The 27,346-nt window shown below is 48.2% G+C and overlaps 1 protein-coding gene across 3 annotated transcripts in view; it reads right to left on the bottom strand.

Annotated features, from left to right (window-relative positions):
• The window catches only part of PDE1B (phosphodiesterase 1B), a 165,670-nt gene that overhangs the window by 12,985 nt on the left and 125,339 nt on the right, over positions 1-27,346 (bottom strand). For all 3 annotated transcript variants that reach the window (XM_084836516.1, XM_084836517.1, XM_084836518.1), the window contains 11 exons: positions 22,332-22,445; positions 21,246-21,428; positions 20,624-20,690; positions 19,873-19,989; positions 18,929-19,069; positions 17,538-17,638; positions 14,146-14,271; positions 9,461-9,562; positions 4,491-4,611; positions 1,778-1,859; positions 1,436-1,550 (listed from right to left, as the gene is read on the bottom strand). In XM_084836516.1, coding sequence (XP_084692642.1) covers positions 1,436-1,550; positions 1,778-1,859; positions 4,491-4,611; positions 9,461-9,562; positions 14,146-14,271; positions 17,538-17,638; positions 18,929-19,069; positions 19,873-19,989; positions 20,624-20,690; positions 21,246-21,428; positions 22,332-22,445 — 1,269 coding nt within the window. The remainder of the gene's footprint in view (positions 1-1,435; positions 1,551-1,777; positions 1,860-4,490; positions 4,612-9,460; positions 9,563-14,145; positions 14,272-17,537; positions 17,639-18,928; positions 19,070-19,872; positions 19,990-20,623; positions 20,691-21,245; positions 21,429-22,331; positions 22,446-27,346) is intronic.

Genomic DNA, 27,346 nt, shown 5'->3' on the forward strand with positions numbered 1-27,346 from the left:
GCCATTTCTTACGCGAATTTACTGGTATACTGCAAGGACCCCGAGGCAGGGGGCCATCCACTGTAGGAGCCTTCTCCGTGCAGGTTGCATCATCCATGGTCAGGAGCCAACCCCAAGTGCCACAGGAGTGAAAAGCAGTGATCAAGAGGCAAGAAGGTCGTTTGCTCAGGGACAATAGTGGGGTGGTGTGAGGGGCCAAGCCTGCTCTCTGGCCTTGGCAACCTTAGCCACTGAGAATCGAGCTGTCTCCCATCTCCACACCCCCACACCCATCGTGGTTCTTTTTCTTGGCCAGATTAGATGTCAGGAATGATTCTGAGCTTGTGGAGATAGTTAGCAGCTCAGACTCAGAATGGGAACAGCTAGAACTGGGGGAGGTTTCCTTCCTAGTGAGCTCAGATGTGGATAGGCGTTCTTCTCAAGAACTTGGCTCACAGACTGCTCGACCTAAAGCTCCCCCCCCCTTTCCTCCCCCATGAGAACCCAGGTCTCAGAGGAGGAGGAGAGTGCGGGGTGTGACCTGAAGGATGCTAGAGTCCAGCGCAGAGCAAAGCGGGAAAAGTTAGAGGTGGAGCTCAGACGTTCCACCCAGTTGGCTACGCGTGATAGCCTATGTAGAAGGGCACAAAAGTAAGGGAGGGGCATCCCCCCTAAGTTATTCTGGCTGGCAAGTTCTTGTTCCAACGTCTCCTCTGACTCCCACTTGGCTCCTCTATTGATATTCGTAATTGTGTGGAGTAGCTGTTTTCCTTTGTAGCCTGAGAGTCTCCGAAGATTTGCATTTGTAAAGAACCCAGTAGCTAATTAATAAAGTATTGAGTCTGAAGCCTGGTGCCTTGGAGTGTGTGACTGCGAATGGAGAGGACTAGAGAACCTGACATTAGCATGTGACAGAACATTGGACAAGTAGGACTAGGGATATCCATCGCTGTGAAATCTGGCCGTTTTGGGGCTCAACAGACACCTGCTGAGCACCCGACTCACTTTGCATTTGCGGACCGAGCAGCAGCAGGGGGGTCCCCAAATCCAGGAATTTTTTCCAGGTTTTTTTTTTTTTGCTTAAATTGAAATGTGTGCAAATTTCAACTGTAATTTACACAAATTCCAGTCAAAATTGTGTAAATTATGCAAATCGCAGCTGCAATTTGCGCACATTTCTAGTTACGCAACTTTTTTAAAAAACAGAAAATCCGTGTACTGGCCCGGCTCGATGCAGATCAAGTCAGGCCAGCTCGTGAGGAAATGAGCCAAAGTTTAGGGGGCTGAGCTGATGAAACCTGCAGTGATCACAGTGACATCCCTAAGTGGGACAGAATGCTGGGAACTCAGCACACCAGAAAGGATGCCAAAGAGGGAAGTCTCCCTCTGTTTGAAAGTGGATCTCACTGTATCCCCATGCTGGTGCTCCCCTTCTTCCTCCTCCCTATGTACAAACCTGCTCTGGCTGGGGGATTTGTTCTTGGAGCCTTCCTCCACCAAAGGAATGACCATCTTCTCCGCCACATCCGTCAGAACTTGAAAAGTGGGCTCCACGATGAAATCAATGAAGCCTGCGGAAGGGAAGGGGTGTTAGCAAAGAGCTGTGGATCCCTCTGCCTCCCCCGAGCACCGTGAAGCACCACTCAGAGGGATTATCTGCAAAGGGCAAGGAAAGAGTTCATTCTAGGAGTGGAGGGGAGCAGGACTAGCAGAGAGCCCTGCAAGACCCAGGCAGGGAAGGAAGAGGCAGTCAAGGAGGGCCCCGCCACAGAATATGGCCCGGATGTGTGCAACTCACCAATCTGTGACTGGGCCACCAGTGTGGACGTGCGATCACACAGAGGGGAGAAGGGCAATCCCAGTTCAGCCTCCTTGTCGCCCTGTAGGAATTGAGGCAACATCGAGACCAAGCCTTGGAATGGGGGATCTGGTTGAGGCTAGATTTAAGTCCAGGGGTGGGATGCCAGGAGTAGTCCTAGCTACAATGGTGCTGTGGATGATGACTTCTTAGGGAAAACGCTGCAGCTGCTATGGATCCCTGAGGATTTCTTCTCTCTCTCTCTCTCTCTCTCTCTCTCTGTCTCACTTTTTAAAGTTTCTAGTTCTCATGGGAGTGGAGAATGAAAACGAGGGCAATGTCTTGTTTTCTAAAATACATTGCCTGGGGATCATCAGAGCAGAGTTTCCAGTAAAGGTTTCAGAGTTCTTTACTTAACTCAACGCCCAGTCTATTCCCCCCTGAATCCTTGTTCTCTTGTCTCTATATACTTTTTGCTCCCTGCAGCGTTCTCTACGGCAGCCTTTGCCAGCCTGATGCCCTCCAGATTGATGGATTGATACAATTAATTACCCACTTTTCATGATAAAGAATCACAAAGCAGGGTACAAAGCCAATAAAACACAATAAAAACATACAGCATCGACCAAGGCAACATTAAAACAGGGAAGAACAGAAACACAGATAAATAACCATTTACAGGATACAGCAACACAGATTCAATCAAAAGCCTTGTGAGCAAATAGGTCTGTAGTTGGCACTGAAAGCTTGTAAGATCTGGCACTGGCTATATATGAGCAGAGAGGGAGTTCCATAATTGTGCCTGTATCAAGAGGGTGCTCTCTCTCTCTCTCTCTCTCTCGGGTTGCCATGTATCAGACCCCAGGCAAATGTGGCACCGTTATAAGGACATCCCAACTAGACTTTAATATCTGGGCAGGTATATAAGGGAAAAAGCGCTCCATCAGGTATCCAGATCCAAAGCCATGGAGGGCTTTATATGTCAGCACAAGCACTTTGAACCTGACTTGTTAGCTTACTGGAAGCCAGTACAACTCCTTTAGAACTATTGTCATATCTTCCTGGTAGGCTGACCCACTCAGCAGCCTAGCCACAGCATTTTGCACTAGCTGCAGTTTCCAGGCCTGTCTCAAAGACAGCCCTATGTAAAGCCCATTGCAATCATCGAGTCTTGAAGTTACCAGTGCATGGCTCATCATGGCCAGTTTTCCTCATTTTTTCCAACTCTACCACACATAAAAAGAAGATACTGTAGAGCTGGAAAAAGTGCAGAAAAGGGAAACTAAAATGATCTAGGGGCTGCAGCATCTCCCCTATGAGGGAAGGTTACAACACCTGGGATTGTTTAGCTTGAAAAAAGGCGAGTAAGGGGAGACATGGTAGAGGTCTACGAAATTATGCATGGTGTGGAAGATGTGGATTGGGAGACATGTTTCTCCCTCTCTCACAATACTAGAACCCAAGGGGGTCATCCCCTGAAGGTGATTAGTGGGAGATTCAGGACATATAAAAGGAAGTACTTCTTGGCTTTAAAAGGGGATTAGACAAATTCCTGGAGGAGAAGGCTATCAATGGCTTACTAGTCCTGATGGCTATGTGCGACCTCCAGTGTCAGAGGCAGTGTGCCTATGTACACCAGTTGCTAGGGAAGATGGGTGGGAGGGTGCTGCTGCACTCGTGTCCTGCTTGTGGGTTTCCTGCGGGCAGCTGGTTGGGCACTGTGTGAACAGAATGCTGGATTAGATAGACCCTTGGTCTGATCCATCAGGGCTCTTCTTGTGTTCTTATGCAAAGCCATCCCTGTCCAGGAATGGCTGTAGTTGGTGAACCAACCAAAGCTGGAAAAAGGCACTCCTCACTGCGGAGGCCGCTTGTGCATTTCACTGACTGATCTAGGAGCACCCAAGCTACGAACCTGCTCCATCAGAGGAAGTGCAACCCCATCCAAAACAGGCATCTCCCCTAATTCCCAACAAGGCAACTACCTATTCACAGTGCCTCCGTCTCATCAGGATTTAGCCTCAGCTGATTGGCCCTGATCCAGTCCACTACCGCATCCAGATCCTGGTCCAGATGTGCATGCTGGCTGGGGATAATGGGTGTTGTAGTCCACCACATCTGGAGAGCGCCCGGTTGGGGGAGGCTGCACCAAGGGATGCTTCCCACAAAATATTTTGTGTTCCCGCTTTCAAAGCACATGTGCACTGTCTTCAGTATAGAAGGCAGGCACAAGCCCATTTCACAGATTTGTCTTTCAAGATACGCACAGCGGTGGAGGGAAGCCGGGAGTGGGAGGACTCCTTTCTTGCTAGCAAATAGTTTGAAGGGAGGAATGGAAAATTGCATGCATGCCCCTCCCTTCATACTCAGTCGACTGAGTATGTTTTGGGCTTGGGTATCAGTATTTGGTGCTTGGGTATCTGAACCTGAGCACCGTTGAGGCTGGTGGCTCCGATTCTGATGAGGCTGTGCATCCATTCTGGGTCTCAGTCAGAAGCAGCCAGAACTCTAAAGGAGCTATCCATGGCACTGAACACATTTTGGGGACAGGGTTCAGCACCTTGGATAGCTCCCTCAGAGTTCTGGCTGGTTCTGACTAAAACCCAAAATTGATTCAGAGCCCCACCAAAGTCAGAGCCCCCAGCCCTCACTGTGTGAGCACAGAATCTCTCTCAAGAAGCAGCTCTCAGAACACAGAGATCACCAGACATACCTGTCGGAAGAACTCCTCCATGAGGGCTTTGGTCCATCGGGAGTGCACTGTCCATTGTTTGGTGGGGTGGCTGATATCAGCAGCATGCAGCAGCAAGGAGAGTGCCTTGGACTTGTCAATCCTGGAAAGGCAGCAACATGAAGATCATGAGAATGGGGTCAGATCGTCTGCCTCTGGCATAACAAACCTGTCAGGAATGCCCCTGGTGCCTACTGAATTCTCCAATAGCCAAAATCAACACTCAGAAAAAAGGGCTGCTTTCCAAGGCTTTAATTCCATTTAACCTAATGAGGCATACAGATGCTAATTGCTTGAGACTCAGATAAACTACAAAGGAATAGCCATCTAGGGGTTTCTAAGGGTTAGGACGTCAGTTGATCTCCGTTTGGGAAAAGTGCAGCAAACCTCTGAACTTAAGGGGTGGGAGGGGAAGATCTCCCCCTCTCCTGAGATGCTTCTGGGCGTAGCTGTTGACGTCGAGCCAATCAGGCTGAGCGCCGAAGGTCGGCCACTGCGATCTCTCGCTTGTGCCTGCATCTGCGCCTCGCGTCTAAAAGCTCAGGTTGTCCCTCTCTTTCCCTACCTGGTTCACTGTCGCTCCCAGGGATGTGGGAGGGGGGGCTCCCCCTCCAACTGTGCCTCTGAAATCTGAGAGAAAACCTCCCCCACGAATTGTCTCTCCACCCCAGAATCAGAGCTGCTTTGGGACTCTATGGGCTCAGACACAACCCTGATATCACCTATAAGTATGGACATACAGCCAACTCACCATTCACAGGAACATGGGAAACTGCCTTATACCAAGTCAGATCCTTGGTCCATCTAGCCCGGTATTGTCCATACTGACTGACAACAACTCTCCAGATTTTCAGGTAGGACTTTTTCCTAGTCCTACCTGAAGATGCCAAGGATTGAACCTGGGACCTTCTGCATGCAAAGCAAGGGCTCTACCACTTAGCTACGGCCCCATTCAGATGCCCATCCTCAGTATACCCACTGATACAGTACAGAAGACTGCTTTACAGGCATGCACTACTCCACTCGCCAGCAGTGAGTGCACCCAGCCTGATGGTGAGCAGAACACCAGGGACCACCCAGATCCCTACTGCAGTGGTTTCAGGTCCACTGCAGCTTTTGAGCAGGTAAGAAACAACAGAATTCCCTTCCAAGCAGTGGGGAAAATGTGTGCCATATCTTCTCCATACTCCACACAGATGACCTTGCTTCTTTCCTATGCCAGACGAGGCCAGGAACCACAAATAATGGCTAGCTAGTAAGCCAAGAAAATATTTGTGGACACCTTTGCTTTGGTATAACTAGAGTCCCTGAAGAAGAGACATGACTCAAAAGCTGTTGGGTGGAACAAAACATTTCCATTCCAGGCCTGTGCCATCATTGTTTCTGCATTGGTATTCTCCTGATTTTCCTTCCTTGGACTATATTGAGAAGACACTGTCCCTCCAACTAAAACCATTCCCACAAAACCCACACTTTCTGAAAAGCCACAAGACTACTTTCTTTTCACATTCCATTCAGGGGAACACAATCCACAGAACTTACCCTATCAGGACAAGCTACCAACAGAACTAGAACTAAGCTGAAATTCTGTATGAACATTTTCAGCAGTGTAGGAAAAAAACCCTCCTCCTCTTCGTTTGGGTGCTTTCTCGCTCCTTGTCTCAAAAATGTTCACCTATTAAAGAAGCATTACCTTCCCTCTGAATTGACATTGTTTGCTTTCAGTGACATCAGCACACAGCCAAATCTGATTGGCTCAAATGCTTTGTGGTGTCATCACATTCCGTACGTATTCCCAGACTGGCTTGGATCAGCCATGTGAGTAATACAAAAAGACAAAAGTAGACCATTCAACGCCAACTACAAATATGCTCACCTCACCAAACATTCACATTGCTTCAATACTGTTCTTCGGCCTTTTGATCTTTTGGCTGCTGCCGCTTCTCCCTACCATTTCCCTCCTCCTCCTCCCCTTCCTCCTCCACCACCACCACCTTCACTGACCTTGGTCACATTTGACAGCACCCCTTTTTTAATTTGATTGGCTGTGGTGCTTCTGTTCATCAGCATCCGTGCCCTCAGCATGTCAGACATGACATTGTAATCTCGTTGGCTAAAACAGAGGTGAGCAACCCACAAGCTGCATGCAGCCCCCAAGGCCTTTCCTGAGGCCCCACAAGGGTCTGAGCTGCTGCTGAAATGCCCTCTTCCCCCCACAACTGATGCAAGAAGCAGCTGCTGCTGCAACCACTGCTATCTTATGTTATATGTATAATTCAAAGTTGGGAGTTAGTTGGTCATCCCTTTTTGACTGCCTTCCCGTTAACTGGTTCTCATGAAACATGCTTCATTGGAAAGCTCTTGATAGGCAGATTCCATGAATAACAACAGTTCTCAATATGATTCAAAGTCGGGAGTTTATTTATGTCCATAAAGCTTTTCTTTCTTTCTTTTTAAGAATTAGGCTATTTTCTATAATAATGTACTATAACGTTTCATTTGTAATATTAAAAGAAATGACAGGTATAATTAAACAAACATAATTAATTGCAAATTGGGGCAAAATGAACACAAAAAAGTCTGTATACACCCTTATGACATCATCATCTGGGATGAAGTGTCACTGACAACTGCTTTGCCATTGACTGTGTAGACAGGCTGCTGAAGGAGCTCGTGAGCAATGACACCCCATTCAATGGCAAGGTTTTTGTGTTTGGTGGTGACTTCAGGCAGACCTTGCCCATTTGCCCACATGGTGCCCATGCAGCCGTGTGGCCAAGAAATCCTGGAACAGTGTCACCAAATTCCAAATTATTCACAACATGCACACCCTGGAGAGTGAACCTGAATTTGCTGCCTACCTTCTGACTGTTGGTAATGACACTGTGGCAGAGTTCCCAGCTGTTGGAGAAGACATGAACAAGATCCCAGACTCATGCATTATCAAAGAGGACATTGTCTCTGTTGTCTATGGGACTGACTTTGGTGAGGCAGCTGTATGTGCTAATGCAGGCAAAGTCAATCTGTGTCCCAAGAACAAGCACTGTGACTACATCAACCAGAGGGCATTGCACAGAACAGAAGGTGAGGGAAGGACCTACTTGAGGGCAGACAAAATCACTAGCGATGCTGCCAGGCTGGATGTGTAATACCCTTCAGAGTTCCTAAACGCTGTCAACCCAAGTGGTTTGCCGCCAAGCAAGTTGACTCTGAAGAAGGGTGCTGTGGTCATCCTACTAAGGAACCTGGACGTGACTCAGGGTCTTATCAATGGTGCAAGGCTCATCATGCTTGCCATGCACAATACTGTCTGCATCAGGAAGCCCTCACCGGACAGGCTAAGGGCAAGGAGATCTTCCTGCCAAGGATCAGCCTTGCACCTTCCGACTCATCTCTCCCCTTCCAATTCAAGCATTATCAGTTCCCCATTCGGCTGGCTTTTGCCATTAGCACCAAAAGAGCCAAGGACAGACCGTGGGCCAAGTTGACATCTATCTGCCTACACTTGTCTTCTGCCATGGACAACTCTACGTTGCCATGAGCCATATGTACTCATTGGCAAACCTCAAGATTCAAGTTGTCAATGGACCAGAACAAGGACATTACAGTGGCCGCCCTGGAGTTTACTCTAAGAATACTGTATTTAAGGAAGTTTTGTAAAGATATAAGATGTAACACTGAACGTTTCAACAAACGCAATTAGTTAAGTTCAACATTTTGTTAGATTTTATTTTTCTCCGTGAACTGTGTTCACGGATAACCAACTGGTTTTTAAACATATTTCAGGGGCTGTCATGCCTCTCCCCACCTTCCCTCCCTCCTCTCCCGCCCCCACAGCATCACTGACGCTTTACCACAGAAAAGAAAGCGGATTGTGATCTTACCTCTCTCCCCAGAAACCTGTGAGAGACACTTTGTGTCTGCTCTTACAAGGCTCTATGGTGCAAAAGAATGCTCTGTCACCCTCCTTGCACCATAGAGTTGCCTATTTCCAGCCCCACAGAGTCAGCTCTATGGTGCAGGAGGATGACAGAGCCCTGTGAGAGCAGACCAGAGCATCTCCAGGAGCAAAAACGTATGACAGCTAGCTTTCTTTTTATGAGGCTGGGGCTGGATTTTGTGTGTATGCTTTGTGTATGCATGGAGTTCCATGTATACTTTGTGCAAGTGTACATATGCTTTGTGCATGTGTGCACGTATGAATTCTTTGTGAATGTGCGCACACATGTGCATATGCTGTGTGTGTGTGTGTGTGTGTGTGTGTGTGTGCATGCAACCCAACACCACATGCAGCCCTTGGGGCCATAGAAATTGTCCACCACTTGGCTGAAATCATGTAGGTCATCACCACCAACAGAATTAGAGGACAGTGTGGGCTAAATGAGGCCAAGGATCATAGATCAGGGAGGGGCCATAGCTCAGCGTGACAGAGCTTTGAGTGCAGAAGGGCCCAGGTTCTATCCCCAGCATCTCCAGGTAGGGCTAGGAAAGAATCCTGCCTGAAACCCTGAGAGCTGGTGTCAGTCAGTGTCGACAATACTGAGCTAGATGGTCTGACTCAGTATAAGGCAGCTTCCTGTGTTCCTATGTTCCTAGGACAGTGGGGGAAAATAAGGAAAATAGTACTGAGAAGATCAGCATCAAAACACCGCAAATGTATTCACAAGAAGTGCCAGAAATATAGAATCAGTCCAAACAGGTATGCTGCCAGTTGGCTATTCCTGGCCTACGGGAGCACAGATCTTTTGAAAAGTCAAGACAAATGAGGGCTCCAGTCCCCCTGGCCCTACCTCCCGTCCTCTGGACAACCCCATCAACATTGCACATCTCTCTCAATACCAAACCCCTTTTGCCACTACAAGCCTTAACTGTGCCAGTTCAGCTCATCTGGCCATCTTTGTGCATAGCCCCAGCCTTTTAGACTGCTGACCCCTTCTCCTTCTGCCACTTACCGCTCAAGCTGCTGCAGGGAGGTTTTCATGGACTTGACTTGCTGGAAGTGGCAGGACATGTCCGTAGCTAGAACCATTTCGATCACAAGCGACCGGAGCTCCCTGTGCCACATGGAGAAAAAGAGAGAGAGATGTTCACATTCACAAGCACACTTGTCTTCCACTGTGTTTCAACTTTTGGCACAACTCTTGCCACACATTCCTTGTGGATACACTGAGAGAGCCCTCACCCCCATCCCCGTCACTTGGAAAGAAAAGGAAGGTTCTGTCCATTCGGTTACCATGAAGGGCTAGATTTGAGCTGACCATCGTTGAAGGCCTTTGCAGCCCCTGAAAGAGATATATTCTGTTCGAAGATGAGGCAAACACCAAAAGATCCCTGAGTGGCAGGTAATATCATTACTGTGATGTGCTTTCTAAATTACCTCTAATAATGACAATTATCTCTTTTAGCCTTCCTCTGGAGGGCTCTGAGAGACTCAAATGGCATTACATTGCAAGCCTCTTCATGTCTACTCCGATGCACATCCTATGGGGTTCAGTGGGACTTACTCCCAGGTATAGGATCACAGCCTTAGACTCACACAAATGCCCTTACTTCTACTTATTTATGTATCTGTTTATTACATTTATATCCCGCCTTTTTTCCTCCTTAAGGAACCCAAGGCAGCATACATAAACACTAGCTCTCTGTTTCATCCTCACAACAACAACCCTGTGAGGTGGGTTGGGCTGAGAGTCTGTGACTGGCCCAAAATCACCCAGTGAGCTTCATGGCCAAGTGGGGACTAGAACCCGGATCTCCCAACTCCCAGTCTAGCTCTAGCCACTATACTGCACTCGCTCTCTTGATATGTTCCCAGAGGTAGTTTATCCTCTCATTGACAGCTTTGCCTTCAGGGAAGCCTTTGTAACATCAATCCTCCAAGAAAGGCCTTGGTAACTGAAATATGTTTAACAGAGGGGGCCTGCCAATCTCTATCCTGGTTGTGTGTGTGTTTTTGTGTGGCTGCTGTTCAGCAGATGGATGGATTCAACAGGTAATCATCTTGCAAGTATTGTGCCCTGATCAGCTCAGCTTGGAAAAGAATTCTGTCAAACTCAAAACTCTACTTCCCCTATTTCCACACTATTATTTCCACAAAACATATCAGGTGTTTCCAGACAGAGGGTTCCTAGTGCTACCCAGCCAGGGACATTGTGCAGCTATTCTCCTTTTCTTTAATGCATCTCTTGTGGAAAGAAACAAAGATGGAAGAAGTGGTGGGAAAACACAGGAGGGCTGCAAACTGAAGACATCTGGAACCCCCCATAAAATTATATAAATTAGGCAGGGCAATTGTATGAAAAAGCCCTGTCTGGAATCACCTATAATTGTGCCATCTCCATAATGGGGCTGATCACACATACTGACAACCCATTTGTTTAAAAAGCAATGGGTTGTTGGGGACAAGCAGGAGACGGCAGGCATGCTGCCTGCAGTGAGCTCGCCTCTTCCACTTTTACTCATCAATCCCTGCTGAACATGACATCCAAACCCAGACCACTGGATTATTTAAGGGCTAACCAACCTGGCGGTTAACCCAACAACAAACCATGGTTTAACCACTGGGTAGTTTAGCCCCTAAGCCAAGTGAACCAGGTCATAAAGGCTTATCCAAACAGTTGTTTGGATATAAAGCATCTAACTACCCTATTTTAGCATTTGTAAGACAGTGTCTGCAGGTTCCAATACAATATGGTTTGGTAAGTTAGAAAAAACCTGGACCTTAATTTAATGAAGAGAGCTGAGACTCTGGACACTTTCAAACAAGTAGAAACGTAGGAAGCTGCCTTATTCAGTTCAGACTATTTGCTCAGAGTAGTATCGACTACTCTGACTGAGTGAGCATGGCTCTCCAGGGTTTTAGGAAGACATCTTTCCCATTACCTGTTACCTTTAACTGGAGACGCCGGGGATTGAACCTGCGACCTTCTGCATGCAAAACATGTGCTCTACCACTGAGCTACAGCCCCTCTATAAGTAAATGGCTTATAAAAGCCTTTCCCAACCTGGTGCCCTCAGATGTTTTGGAGTTCAACTCCCATCAGCCCCTGTTAGCGTGTAAATGGTCGGGAATGCTGGGACTTGGGGTCCAGAACATCTGAAGGGAACCAGGCTGAAGAAGGCTGGTTTATAATCGCCCACTGTACCAACGTGCACTCACAAACACCTGCCCATTCTTCACACTCACTCCCATAGGGCATCACTACTAGGGCTGTGCACCACTTTGGCTGAACTTAACGCAGCAGTCTCCAATCAGTGACAGTGGTGATGTTGGGGGAGGAATACTGGAGTTAACTTACTGGACAGTTCAGCCTCCGTTTGCTCATTGTGAGAGAGGTGGTGTTACCGGAGAAGAGAGGACTCTGTCTCCCCACCCCACCTCACCCTTCTGTAATAGGTTTACCATTCATTCTTCTTGTTTGTTCATTTAAAAATACAAAGCTAATCATAATGATTTCACCCCTAATGTGTATGGAAGGGGGACAGCTCTGCTGCTGAGTCTCTCCTGCCCCTTTTTTTCAAAGTCGCATGGCCCAGCACATTATAAGGCAAATGCTCAGCTTACAAAAAGGGGGATTCTCAAAGGAGCTGAAAGGGTGGAAGCTGCCTTGCAGGAAAATCAGGTGACTTGTCGTGCAAGGCCAACTACCTACGACCCAGTCAGTTAACCTACAAAAGCATCACAAGGGTGGGGAAACTGACTTGGGCCAGGAAAGTGCTCCAAAGCCAGGGTGCTAGGCTGAAGCCTTCAGTAAGGCCCAGTGGGAGATGCCAGTGTAGTAACAAGGCTCCCAGTTGAAGTGGCAGAAAGAGAGAGAGAGAAAACAGGGTGTCAGAAAGAGAGAGAAAGAGCTGTTCAGGAGGGAGGCGAGGCTTGAAATCAAAGAGATCTGAAAAGCAAGCATCGTAAATAGTTCCACGATGAACTCTAGAGACGCCCAGCCCCTCATCACTTCTGCCAGCTGAGGGCAGCTAAAAGCCTCATGGCAAACCCTGCATCTCTGTGTGTCTGTGTGCATGAACGCACATGAAGCTGACCAAGGAGCTTCTCCACTTGCGATTAGTCCATTTTACCTGCCTTGCAAATCCCTTCTTTGTAAGCAGTATCTTTGCTGGACTCTGTGTATGCTTTGTGTGTGTGTATGCTCTGTGTGTGCATGGTGTGCAAGTGTGTTGATGCTGTGTACATGCGTGCACATATGAATGCTATGTGAATGTGCACGCACATGTGCATATGCTGTGTGTGTGTGTGTGTGTGTGCGCGCGCGCATGCATACAACCCAACACCACGTGTGGCCCTCGGGGCCACAGAAGCTGCCCACCTGGAGGCCACAGAAGTTGGTAGGTCACCACCACCAATAGAATTTGAGGACAGTGTGGGCTAAATGAGGCCGAGGACCATGGATCAAGCAGGGAGGTCACAAGCCTGCATTCCTCATCATTCCACGCAGCAAGTAAGCTACAGTTTCTTGTACTCTAAATTGGGTGGGGAACTTGTGGGCCTCCAGATGTTGCTGGACTATAACTTACATCATCCTCAACCATGCTGGCTGGGGATGATGTGTGCTGGAGTCCAACAACATCTGGAAGGCCACAGGTTTCCCACCCTTGCTATAAATGGGAAGGCCTTCATGGCTTTGGGGGATTTTTTTTAAAATCTGAAGTCTAAAGCAATAAAGCCCAGGAACAATTTTGCTACTCCATCCGCTGTTCGTATGAACTCTGCCGAAGACCTATGTACTGCTACTATGTAAAGAAGCTATGTGTTCTGGGATTCCAGGTCACCGGAGGGTTCCTGTCATCACCTTTAATAAATGTAAGAGACACAGAGACCAAATGTGGGCCTCATGAATGGCCTGGAAGCAGCTGATCGACTGCAATTCCCATCAGCCCTAGTCAGCATAGCCAGTGATGAGGGATGATGGAAGTTGCAGTCTAGCCACAGCTGGGCTGCTGTTAGGCTGCATGTAGAACTGGGCCGGGCAAAGTTTGGCCCTCCAATTGCTGTTAGACTACAACTTCCATCATCCTTCACCACTGGCTATGCTGACTAGGACTGATGGGAATTGCAGTCCACCAACATCCGGAAGGCCACCTGTTCCCCACCCCTGTTGTAACATATCTGAAAGTAGCTGGAATGAACCTGTGGATCCAATCAGTGATCAGCGGGAGCCCCATGTAAGCACGTCTGAGCTTAAATAAAAGTAATTACGGCTGCAAACCTAAACCAACTTACAAGAGCAGCCTTCCCCAACCTGGGGCTGTCCAGATGCTTGAAACTTCAAATCCCATCATTCCCAGCTAGCATGGCCAATGATTGGGAATGATGGGAGTTGTAGTCCAAAAACAACTAGAGGGCACCAGCTTGGGGGAGGCTATACTTGGGAGCCCCACTGAACTATGTGGGACTTTCTCCCAAGTAAGTAAACATGCCTGGGGTTGCGCAATAAGGGGGGGACTTTGCCCCCACTTTAGCTGAGAACAGAGCTTGCAAACAGTTGGCCTAATTCTCCCTCCAATGCCTGGGTCCAACCCCACCGCCCCATCCCAGGGCCACGTCTTCGTCAGCTGGAGTGAGCCCCGTCCTTTCTTTATTGGGGGGACGGGGTGAGCAGACAGGGGGCAGACAAGGCCTCACGCGAATTCATCCTTGGTCAGGTTGACGAGGATGTTCATCTCTTCTTCCTGCATCATGCGGAAGACGGCACTGATATGGTGGTTCTCCAGCACTGAGCGGTCATTGTACAAAATGGCCGTGTCGGACCTGGGAGGGAGGGAAACGGTACCGTTCAGAAGCAGCATCAGCAACGGTGATTCCAAGGGCTTGTCCAGACGGTCTGGTTTTGAGGGTCCGGTGAATGCATCTCTCCCCCTCCAAAGTGAAACTGCATACTGTAGGGTTAGCAAAGGAATGTCTAGGGCAGCCTTTCTGAACCTCGGGTCCCCAAATGCTCTTGGACTACAACTCCCATAATCGCTGACCGCTGGCCAGGCTGGCTAGGGGTGATAGGAGTTGCAGTCCGAGAACATCTGTGACGCAAGGCTGGTCTAAGATACGTCCTTTCTTTAAGCAGCAAAAACCTAGTGCTCCTAGAGGAAAGGAAGCAGCAGCTTCTCAACTAGAGCAAGGGGAGTTGGGGCACAGCCACTCTTTGAAAGGCTTGAAGAATATGGTTTGGTAAGTTAGAAAAAAACTGGACCTTAATTTAATGAAGAGAGCTGAGACTTTGGACACTTTCAAACAAGTAGAAACGTAGGAAGCTGCCTTATTCAGTTCAGACTATTTGCTCAGAGTAGTATCGACTACTCTGACTGAGTGAGCATGGCTCTCCAGGGTTTTAGGAAGACATCTTTCCCATTACCTGTTACCTTTAACTGGAGACGCCGGGGATTGAACCTGCGACCTTCTGCATGCAAAACATGTGCTCTACCACTGAGCTACAGCCCCTCTATAAGTAAATGGCTTATAAAAGCCTTTCCCAACCTGGTGCCCTCAGATGTTTTGGAGTTCAACTCCCATCAGCCCCTGTTAGAGTGTAAATGGTCAGGAATGCTGGGACTTGGGGTCCAGAACATCTGAAGGGAACCAGGCTGAAGAAGGCTGGCTTATAATCGCCCACTGTACCAACGTGCACTCACAAACACCTGCCCATTCTTCACACTCACTCCCATAGGGCATCACTACTAGGGCTGTGCACCACTTTGGCTGAACTTAACGCAGCAGTCTCCAATCAGTGACAGTGGTGATGTTGGGGGAGGAATACTGGAGTTAACTTACTGGACAGTTCAGCCTCCGTTTGCTCATTGTGAGAGAGGTGGTGTTACCGGAGAAGAGAGGACGCTGTCTCCCCACTCCACCTCACCCTTCTGTAATAGGTTTACCATTCATTCTTCTTGTTTGTTCATTTAAAAATCCAGAAAATTTCACTTTAGTTGCTTATCTCCCCGCCCCACACACACACCCCTTTTGAATTCTCTCCCGACCATTAGTTTACCCTTACTTTGATGCTGTATATACACAAATTGTTTTATGCTTCTTGGCTCCCCTTCACCCACCGTTCTCAATTCCTGTATTCCCTTCCCTTCCCCTTTTCCCTAAAAAAAAAAAATTAAAACCCCTTTTCTCTTCTGTTAGGAGTATAGTTATCACCCCGCTTTGCCAATTTAGTGTTTGCTTTTCTTTTGCTGGTGTGTGTGTGTGTGCTTGTGTGGACAAGCAAACAGTGTATACCAAAGGACTACACACCGTCCACATTTCCAAAAACAGTGGGCAAAGCACTACACACACACATTGACATCTATCATTTAAATAATATAACACTACACTGTGTGGCAAAGCAAGCAAGCCCAATGTGAGACATCTTCGGGGTGCTGTTGGCAGGGGCAGAGGTGGGTGAGGTGCTGCTGGGACCAGTAGCCCTGTAGCCAGGTTAGCTCACCCCCACGCCAAATAGTGCGTCCTGGTATAGTAGGGCAGCAGAGTGCGGAGGCAAGCTGCAGTGCCCAGAGGTCACTGTTGGAGGAGGCTGGTGCCGGCAGCAGCAGTAGCACGCTTGGCAAAGGAGCAGCATCTCCTTCTGTAGTGGAAGCGGGGAGCCCACTGATGGATGGTGCGTCAGAGGTGTCTGATGTCTTCAGTGTGGTGGAGGGTCAAGAGAAGGAGATCCTCCAGGGTGAGGGAGGACAAGCAGCAGCCAGAGGCTCCAGCGCCTGACCGCTCTCCCATGTTCCCCCTGCTAGTATGGTGACCCCTGAGAGTCAAGGCAGGCAGTCTCTGTCTCCACAGAAACATCAGGGCAGCATCGTCTGGGACCACTTTGAGGTGGGAGTGGATCCCGCACTGCTGTCTGCTGCCACTGCAAGGCGTCTCTGAGCAGGAGGGAGCAGCCAGGGCACTGCAGCACCAGCAGCCTGCTCCTGCTCTCAAGGAGACAGCACCAATCGGTCTTGCTCGGGGAAGAGGCCCCCATGTCCCAGCAGGCCGGCAGCAGGGGCAAGCAGAAGCCTGGTGGTGCTGGAATCCCTGCAAGCTCTCTGTCTCCCACCCCCAAGAGGTTTAGGCAGGCCACCATGGAGGAGATGGGGTGGGGGGAGTATGGGTCCACCAGGTGGAGGTTTCCAGCGCCCGACCAGATCACCAACTGCATATATAAATAAACTGGATAATGATGTGCCCTTTGCTACACCCTCACTTGCATCATTTTTTAAATTAAAAACTGTCTGAAATTTGGCAGGCGTGGTGTGGCTAAAAAAAGGAATTTATTAAAATATGAAATAAATATAAAATATTCATTTTGTGCGTGCTAGAAGAAAAGCACATTGCTACAAAAACAAACTACTCTGCCAGCCTGCCAGCCAGGTAATGTGTGTATTCAGCCTAAGAGAGCCTGAGCCTGTGATTCTTCTGAATAGGAAGTACAAGGGGAAAGGGGTTGTTTGCACTTCAAAGAAACCTACAGCAGAGAAGAGGGGTAGTGATCTCCTCTGCTTCAACACACCTAACTTATCCCTTCTGAGTTTGGTTTGAGTTTCTGAGAACAGCACATTTCACCTGTGCCTAGCACAAAAGCTATCAGTCCAAACTGTCTGAAATTTGGCAGGTGGGGTCCCCCCCAGGGGGGCTGATTGTTCCCCAAATGTTATGCACTTATTTGCAAGAAGTGAAAAGTTAAAGCTCTTTGCTTTGAGCATTTTTGTAGAATAAATCAAATTTCACCTGCACCTAGCACAGAAATTACTGGGCCAAATTGTCTGAAATTTGGCAGGTGGCCACCCCACCACAGGGGCTGAGAGTTCCCCAGATTTCATGTATGTATCATGAAAACTGAAAAAGTTATGGCCATTTGTGTTTTCCCATACAAGTCAATGGGAAAACATCAAAAATGAGTGATTCAGATGTCCAAATTCAGGTCTGAGTTGAAGCAGATGGGGTCTGAATCAGTCTGAAGTAAAGCGGGGCAGCTTCAGAAGATCCGAAGCAGCATCCAAAGCAAAGCTGGGGGTCTGTGCACAACCCTAATTACTACTCACTTGGTTTGGATGTGGAAGCTGTTGGTGGTACCCGTGTGCTCATAGTCATGGATTGCGGCTGCGAAAACAATGGCCAGGACCTCAATTTCTGCCAGGCAGTGCTGTGTAGTGAGGAGAGACAGGAGACATCATCAGCAAATAAAGCCCTCAGTGGCTTGGGGCCAGAGTATCTGAAAGACCGTCTCCTCCCATATGAGCCTACCTGAAATCTGAGCTGATCATCTGAGGCCCTGTTGAATGTCCCATCTCCTAGAGTAGAGAAGTTGGTCGGGCCTCAAAACAGGGCCTTTTGTGCAGCAGCTCCCCAATTTGTGGCAGGCCAGTTTAGGCTAGTCTCTTCTTTAGTGTTCTTCAGACCAGAGGTGGGCAGAAAGTAGATCTCCAGATATTTTGGACTTCAACTCCCAGCATTCCTGACCACTGGCCACGCTAGCACAGGCTTCTGGAAGTTGAAGTCCCAAAGTCTGGAGATGTACCTTCTGCCAACCCCTGCTTTGTACGGCCAGTGCAGATGATAACGTCCACTGAGCTTGCAACAGCTAATGCTGCTCTCTGTTTTTATAGGTAACCGCCAGTTTTAAAATATGTTTTTGGATTTGTATCTGTTTTAAGCTCTGCATTTTTATTGTACATCACCTCGAGCAATCATGGAGGGGTAACCTCAAAATATTATAAATAAATAAATAAAGTTTGCCTATACATTATACATTAAATAAATAAATCTGTTAGTCTTTATGATGCCACAAGACTCTTTGTTCTTTGTGCTGCAAGAGATTAACCCAGCTACCTGTCTGAAATCAATCATGGTTTGCAATGTTTGTGTGAATGCAGCCAGGGTAGAAAGTGGTATAAAGCATGCTGTAAGGCAGCTCAGGTTGTCAATTCCCCAGGAGAGACTGAAAAGAAAGAGGATTGTGCTTTCTTTGCTACTGCTTTTATCAGCTGCATAACAAGCAGGAATTTTCCCTATCAGAAATAAAATGTGACAACAGAAGAGGAGAGAGAAGGTGGGTAGAGAAGAAACATGTTTAGTGAACCCCTGCTGAAACCCCTTTCTTCATCTCCTGGCATTGTGCTAAACCAGGGGAGGCCACTAGGGGCCACTATGTTGTTTATATTAATGATTAAAATATGGATTTTCAGCAGCTTCCATAAAGGAGGAATGGGGCGAGAAATAATATGCATCTCTCATTCCTGTGCTTTAAGACTGCCAGTTTAAAACTGTATGTTTTAATCAAGGTGCACTGCAGGCGTTCTGCAGAGGTTCCCCATCCTGCTTAGACCCAGAATGGCAGACTAGCTTTCTAGGTATGTAGCACAAATGCTTCTCAGCTACAGAGTTGGCAGATGGAAAATCCACTGAAGCAGCTAGTCCACATGGTGACCCTTACCACCATGCCGGTGCGAAGCAGGAAGCAGTGTACAGTCTGGGTGACGTCAGCAGCATGTATCTGGTTGTGGTAAGGGTTCTTGTATTTCCCATAGCCAGCCTCCAGGGCATCCAGGAAGGTCATGAGGTACACCGTGGGGATCTGGAGAAGGATGAAGAGGATAATGTGGCATCAGGCAAGCTCTGAGATAAGACGGCCAAGGGCATATGAAGGTGCCCATCGGACTATTGGTCCATCGAGCTCAGGCTTGTCTACCCTGACTGGGAGTGGGTTTCCAGGGTCTCAGAATGGGATCTTTCCCAGCCCTATCTGGAGATGCCAGGGAATGGCTAACTTCATACAACATGGGGGGAGGGGGCGGTGGCAGCAGGACTGAAAAAGAAACTTACATCCAGAGAATGGAGCTCGCGAGGAATACATCCAGAGGAATACATCCAGAGAATGGAGCTCGCTGAGCTTTCATCAGCTCAGCCCCCAGACTTCGGCTCATTTCCCCGCAAGCTAGCTTGACTCGATCTGCATTGAGTCGGACCAGCTAGCGGGTTTTTCCAGGTTTTTTTAAAAAATTTGCATAAAAAGAACATTGTGCAAATTGCGGGGTGCAATTTGTGTGATTTACGCACATTTCGCCTGTAATTTGCGCAAAATGCAGCTGTAATTTGTGGCTGAAATTTGTGTAAATTATGCAATTTGCAGCTGAAATTTGCATAAATCATACAAATTACACCCCGCGATTTGTGCACATTCGTATTTACATATTAAAAAAAAAAACAGAAGTTCCCAGATTTCAGGAAAAGCCCTGAGGCTCGGCCCACAAATGCGAGTGGAGTTGGGTGTTCACCAGGAGTCCAAGCACAAAAAGGGCCGGATTCCACAACAACAGCCATCCCTCCTTAACACTCTCTTGTACAATGATAATACACCCACACACACACAATTCTTACCTTGAAGCGGCTATTGAGATTGTGGCGGGTGAGCAGTTCAAAGACAATTGTGCGCAAGGCATGGTCTTCACTCACTTTATTCAGTGCAAAGACGTCAAAGAACCAGAGGTCAAGCGTCTACCCAAGAAAGCCACACACACAAAAAATGAGGGGTTCACACTTGGTCATTACAGCTATGCAAAGAGCCTGTACTGGAAAAGGAAGAGGTGTTTTCCCTCTTTAACCAGAAAATGCACTAAAAGTAAGGAAATTTCCAAAAGATGGGTGAGGACAGGACTTAATATGAGCCAGGAAATCAGTTTCCAGAGCCATCCCTCAACCCTGGAGCATGTGAAGTGAAAGTAAGAGCAAAGAGAGTCCCTCTAAGCATGTGCAAAGTGCCTTTTCCTTCTGCAATGACTATCTGCAGCTGGCCCCTACATATCATGCGTCATTGATTCCTGATCAACAATATCACTTTCAGGAAAGGTTTAGCTCCAATTTAGGTCAGAGGGGAACAACTAGAAAAGTTTGAGGGCTCATGTAGCATGATCACAGAGGGTGCGTTGAGGGTCTGGACAATAACAACCACCTTGCAAAGATTGGCAGGGGCACAGAGGCCTCATATCAAGGAGTGCAGCAAAAGAAGCCAAGGCTGCAATTCTATACATGCTTACCTGGGAGTAAGCCCCATTAAACTCAGTGGGGCTTCCATCTGAGACATGCATAGGATTGTGCCATGAGTCAAGCATTCCCCTAACAGGGTTGTTACCTTCAGGCAGTGGATAACTGAGGCAGAATAGTTTGGCCCCACAGCCGTGTACGTCCGACGGAACATCCTGCAGGGCAGATAACAACAGGTCAGGCTCTCCGTGTAACATCTGGATTACTTGCCCATGGAGACAGCTTCCAGATCCCCTCGAGCAGATTGCATTTCAACCTTCTTAAAGCTGGACATAAAATGTCAGGCATGTCAGACTTGAGCCCCTTTTCCCCTATCCACTATGGTCAGCATGTTTTAATCTTTCGAAAGATTCCCCTTTAAGTCCAACCAGCAGGATGGGACTTGCTCTTGATTGGTGTACCTTATATATGAATTTTGCCCACACTAAATCCATCTAGGCTTGTCCTCTTCCTCCCTCTCTCCCTTTTTTGACCTGCCCAACCCCACCCCTGGTCCTTCTTTCTCCTCCCCTTTCCAAAAGACAGCTGTGGCACCCCAGCAAGGACAGCAAGATGATGCTGTTGTGAGTCATGACCCACCTATTGGACCAATGCACTACTAGGCTGAAGCATTAAGCTGATGGAAGGAACATCCTGGTCCCTATTTGGAGCATCCTTCATCCATCACACCCCACCCCGAACCCTCCAGGGGAAAGGAACAGGATCCAGACCTCTCCACAAAGATGCCAGCTTGAACAGCATGGACGATGCTACGGAACTTGGGCTTCTCCTCAGAACGGCGTCCCTTGGCCCGCGTCTGCTGGGTGAAAGTGGATGCCAGCCAGTCCCGCACCTCAGAGGGAACTGCATCGGACTTGATCTCCTGGAGTTCATCTTCTGTGTCCAGGATCTGCCTGAAACAGGAATGGTGTTGGCGGGAGTGGGGTGGGGGGGGGTGGGGGGAGATGAGCATTAAGCATTGCAGTATGAAAGGCACCCTGACAGGAAATGGAACTGCAAAGGTTGAATAGCGCAAAAAATATGAATGTTTTGTTCCATGTTTATAAACTTTCCTGAATAAACCCTCCTTTGTTTAGTTGATATTAATTTCTTAAATTCAGAATAATTTCCTTGTGGTCTGCATTCAGTTCTTAAGGAGCTCACAACACGTCTGTCTTGGAAATTTTGAAAATAAGGTCATTTGTATCCACACATCAATACAGAAATATACAGATGTGCAGATACAAATGTAGGGTGCAGCCAGAGCCCAGGCATGGGGTAAAGGGTATACAATTGAGTCACTGGATTCAGCAAGGTCCAAAGATGGCGAGGCCTTCATTTCCCAGAGTCCCCTCCAGGGGGAGCCCCAACTCTTCCTGGTGCCAGCATTGACTGGAGTCTAGTCTACCAGGGGCTCCCCTCCAAAGGAAGTCCCACCTGGTTCAGGCTCAGAGAGCTGATAGGTCCCAGCACTGCTGAAACATTTCTGCCAGCGTCCAAGCTGCTAGACCTGACATCCTCTTCTAAATCAGTGGTGGAGAGCCTCTAGCTCTCTAGAAGTTAAGGAACTACTACTCCCATCATCACTCACCACTGGGCTTGCTGGTTGGGACAGATGGGGACTGGAGTCTGCCCCAACCAGCAAGCCTGGAGGGCCACGGGCTCCTTAGCTCTGTCCTAAATACCACCTTACCTGGACCTGCAGCCTCCTTATTACTTAATCTAACTAGTGGTTCCCCTGGCACTCCATTCCAGCTCCTCTCCTTAAAGTGGGATTGGGAAAGATGCACACAGCCACCCAAGCCCCACAGCCTCACCTGGTCTCATCGATGTAGACTGCTTCCAGCAACGAAGCCGTATATTCCAAGTTCTTTTTCAGCTCCTCAATATTCACTTCTCCCGTCTCCAGCTGTTTCACCATGTATCGCAGCCTGCCAAAGAAAAAACAGAGAAGGAAAAAATGAAAAAGAGGGGCTAGGGGCAGACCCTCGTGGCACTCCACAGGGAATCACCTCCCCCTGCAAGTGACCTGATAGGGAAGGAATGGAGTCCTTTCCAAACCCATGCCACGTCCTCCAGTGAGATCATTCAAGTCAAAGGCTGTGATGAAAGATGTGGGAAAGTCCAACCTGAAGGTCATGTTACCCTTGTGGGTTTTAAGACTTCGATCACCAACCAGGAACGTTCAGGTCTGTGTCTCCGATGGTTAACAAAGGCCCCATTATATGACCCGCCACCCAGAGAGGCTACGTTGGTGAGAACTTGAGATGGGGCCTTTCCGGTAATGGCACCCCAATTGTGGAACTCCCTCCTGAGGGAAGGGAGATTCACTCTTTTCTTCTGTTGCTTTAGATGAGCAGTCAAGATTGTTCTCTTTTGCAGGGCTTTTAATGTTGCTTGATGTTCTATCACTCTTTAATTTTAATGCCGCTCTTACATTTTACTGTATGGGAGGGGGGTTGCTCCTGTCTTCCTTGGTCTTATATAAAGTGTTAATGTTGTTATGGTCCATCACCCCAGGCGCCTGGTAGGCAGAGGGTGCTATTTATAGATTAAATAAATAAATAAATAAATAAATAAACAAACTACATGCTAATGAGTAGGGATGGCAGAGAATTTACAGAACACTTACCTCCGCCTCCCTGTGGAATCCTCTTAGGCCAGATCCTCCAGCTCCAGAGAGCCAGCAATACAGCCGCCATGCCATACCGCTGGCTAAGGGGGATTGACTGTGGATGCAAATGGCGTCCAGGACGCCATTTGTGGCCGTAAAAGTCTTAGTTTAAGCTAAATGCAGCCGTAAATGGCTTCATTTAGCTTAAACTAAGACCTTTACGGCCGCAAATGGTATCCTGGACACTATTTGCATCCCTGCTTTTTTTTCACGCAATAGGCTACACAAATATTTGCATAGCCTATCACGTGAAAAAAAAGCAGGGACACAAATGGCGTCCAGGACGCCATTTGCGGCTGTAAAGGTCTTAGTTTAAGCTAAATGCAGCCATTTACGGCTGCATTTACCTTAAACTAAGACCTTGACGGCCGTAAATGGCGTCCTGGACGCCATTTGCATCCGCAGTCAATACTGCTCAGCCAGCGATACAACATGGCGGCCGTATCGCTGGCACTTCGGAGCTGGCCAGTGGCTCTGCAGAATCGCCGCAGAGCGGAACCGGCCAAAAAGGATTCCGGGGGGAGGAATGGATCGCCTCCCCACAAGGGCAGATTCCAGGCCGGACCAGCAGGTAGGGAATCGGCCCATCCCTACTAATGAGTGCAATAAAAAAATCTGATGGTCTCTTTGGTTAGAGAAAAGCAGTTTCAGGAGTGGGATTTCCATGAAGGCAAAAGCAATGGGGGGGGGGGATTGCAGCAGAAAAGCAGTTGGAAAAGATGGGGTCAAACACCCCCCGCCCCAGAACCCCATCATTGCAAATGTCCACCTCCCAATGCTGCTTTGCCTAGAGAAGCGGCCATTTCTTGCATGAATGACCAGCAAAGGGCTGGATGCGCCTGATCTCATCTGATCTCGGAAGCTAAACAGGGTCAGCCCTGGTTAGTACTTGGATGGGAGACTGCCTGGGAATTTGGCTTCCTGCATTGAGCAAGGGGTTGGACTCGATGGTCTTGTAGGCCCCTTCCGACCCTACGATTCCATGATTCTATATAATGTGTTGTTTGGCCCAAAGGCAGCCCCAGCCAGTCCCAGACTATGCAGAAAACCAGCCTGGGAATGATCAGAAAAATGTGTATCAGCCAGAAACTGATATTGCTGAGCCAAACCACATTCTCAGCTATCTTCCTCAGAAAGGAATGTTAGTCTGAGGAGCGACAGAGGGATTACTAGCAGCCAGCAAGGACCTGTTCAGGAGGATGTCATAACAGCCCTGCTCAAGAGGAAAATCCAGTGCGGTGAGGTGTGATGGGATGGTCAGAGTATTGGAATACGACTGGGGAGACCCAGATTCAAATCCTCACTCAGTCATAAAGCTCACTTGGTGCCTGTGGACACTACCTCTCAGACTAACCCACCGTGGTCTGTTGTGAGAAAAAACAATGGGGGTGAGGGCTTTGAATGCCCAACCCCCTCAAGCTCCTTGAAAGAAAGATAGGATAAAAAGATAACAAAATGAATCTAAAATTATGCCAATAAAGAATTCCCCTCTCGATTCCAGTTACAGTCTCCTGAAACAAGGGGCCCAATTTCTCTTCCTGGCTGTCATCCACCGTCTGCATATCAGCGGCTGTGCACACCGCTCCAAAGTGTCTGGGAGAATTTGGCTGGAAAATGGTCTAAGCACATGGGACAAATGGACGCAGACAAGACCCGAAGCACAAGTTTTCTCCCAACAGTGGCACGGAAGCCACTCCAGGCCTTCGTGAAGCCTGTCTCAATTTCCCCACCGCCCACCCCCTAAAACCTACAAGTCAAACTGCTATTTCAAACTCTCCCAGAGATCTGAACGGCTGTCACAGAGAAGATGGAGCAAATTTTTTCTCTGCTGCTCCAGAAGGCGGGACTAGAACCAATGGGTGGGAATGACAGGGAAGCAGATTTCAGCTAAACATTAGGAGACGCTTCCTAACGGTAAGAGCTGTTTGACAGCGGAACAGACTCCCTCAGGAGGTGGTGGCTGCTCCATTACTGGAGGCACTTAAACAGATCTGTGTGTCAGAGATGCTGTATTGCAAGATTTCTGCACTGAGCAGGGGGTGGAGGTAGGGTGGAGGGGTGGACTAGATGACCTCTAAGGTTGCTGCCAACTCTAAAATTCTATGATTCCATATGAAACAGGCAGTAGCTTCTTATTCAACTACTTCTAATGGCCCTCAACCCTGCATCTGGTCTTGGTGGTGACTTGAGGGATATCAGGCAGGATTTCAGCTTGTCCACCCCTACCCAGCTCTGGCAAAGGAGCGGGGGGCTGCGGGGAGATCAAGCGCTCCAGCCTAGAAGCCTCCTTAAATCAATATGCCAGTGTTGGTTAGGTGATATTCCCAGGCCCTTGGGAAATCTTTGGGGTCAGCTTTGCTCACTGATCTGAGCAACCTTTGGTTCACCCCACCCTCCACTTCACAGCAGCCTGGCCTAACCGGAACTTTTAAAATGTGTGAACTTTCAAAATGATTATTCACTGTACCCTGTTTGACTGGAACGACAAAATGTGCATTCAGTTCTCATCTGTCCAGGATTGGTGATGCTTGGCTCTGTCGTTATAATGTATATGAAAGCAGCCATTTCCTCACCTCTGTATATTGGTCGTGCTTCACTCCTAATGCACTGTGCCCACCTGTCCTGCAGGGGGCTCTCTTATATCAAGAGCCTGACAAGAGCAACAGACACAAGGGATGTCGCAGGACTCCTAAATGGGGGTGGAATCCAGTGAACTCTTCTCTGCTCAACATCCTGGACCGCATTCCACAAGCCGCTGCCCTTACCAGGCTCCATTTGCCAAGGCGTCATGTGGTCTGCGAGTATCCCGTGGCTGCCTATTTCCTCAGTGAGCTGCCATTAAAAAAAAAAAAAATAGCAGCTTGGGAGTTTTGTAAATGTAATGTTACATAAATGGCAACTGTAAAGGGGCCGTTTACGCAACATTACAGGCATAAATGGTCAATTTACACCTTTAATGTTGTGCAAATGGCCCCTTTACAGCCACCATTTATGAAACACTGCATCTGCAGGAAAACCTGAGCCACTATTTATTTTAATTTTTTGCAAAATGGTGCCTCACTGAGGGGTTGGGCAGCTGCTGAGCACTTGTAGGGCACCCATGGAACAGGGAGCTGAACAGGGGCGGCCGGCCAGCGGGGGTTCAACAAGAACCCAGCACCGCAGACGAAGGTGAGTCCGTCCATCCCTAACAGATATGTTCAGACAATGCATCTCTGACAGCTAGCACACTGCTAGTTAAAAACAGGCCATCCAGCTCAGCTGGGTGTTTGGTTCATAATGTTTCATTTCCGATTAATCAGCCCTATTGTAACACATGGAAGACATAATAGACAAACACCAAACACCTGCTGAAGGACCAAATGGAGAGATCATCAGAGCAAGATTATCCTTTTAATGCGATAGCAAAAACCACCCCCACCCCTTGTCATTTCCTGAGGGGCAGAACTCCATGTTAAGAGAAACATGGAGCTGCCAGCAAAAATAGAACTTCCGTGTTGGGTTCTCCCACTCTGCAATGCATAGCACAACATCACCCCACCGTCCTGACACTGCGTTTCCTCATTCAAGGAAGCCGACAGTGAGGTGGGCGGTGGGGGAAAGCAGACAGCGTGATGATCGCAGAACAAGGAGGTAAGCTGTACTACACATTACAGAAGACTAGAGAGATCGTGGCACCAGGCTGCCTCAGCCCTGCGTTTCTCTAACGTGCTGCTCCACCCTTGGACAAAGAATATCTCTTTGCCACAACTGCTGAATGAGAAATTGTTTCCCCCCACACACGCGCGCACACACACACACACACACACACACCTCTTTTTTTCTTGCTATGATTTCAGAGGTAATATATTGTTGTGGCTGCAGACTCACCTACTCTCCCAATAATTAAGAATCTCTTTGGAATGTTTGGAGAGTGGCCTATCACAGCTTGGAGAAGGAAGGGAAGCCGAGCAGAGCAGAAGAGCGCAAAACACACACACACACACACACACACACACACACACTTCCACTTGTTTGGAGTTTTAATGAAAAGCTCAAAGAGCAGCAGAGAAAGAGAAAGCGGAGAGTTTCTAGCACAAGGTTGGGGAAATTTGTGGCCATCAGCCCTAGCCAGCACAGCCAACGTGAGGGATGATGAGAGTTGTAGGCCAAAACATC

Source organism: Heloderma suspectum, chromosome 2 (genome assembly GCF_057233095.1).
Source record: "Heloderma suspectum isolate Gila_16-S chromosome 2, 16-S_ref, whole genome shotgun sequence".
Lineage (NCBI taxonomy): Eukaryota > Metazoa > Chordata > Lepidosauria > Squamata > Helodermatidae > Heloderma > Heloderma suspectum.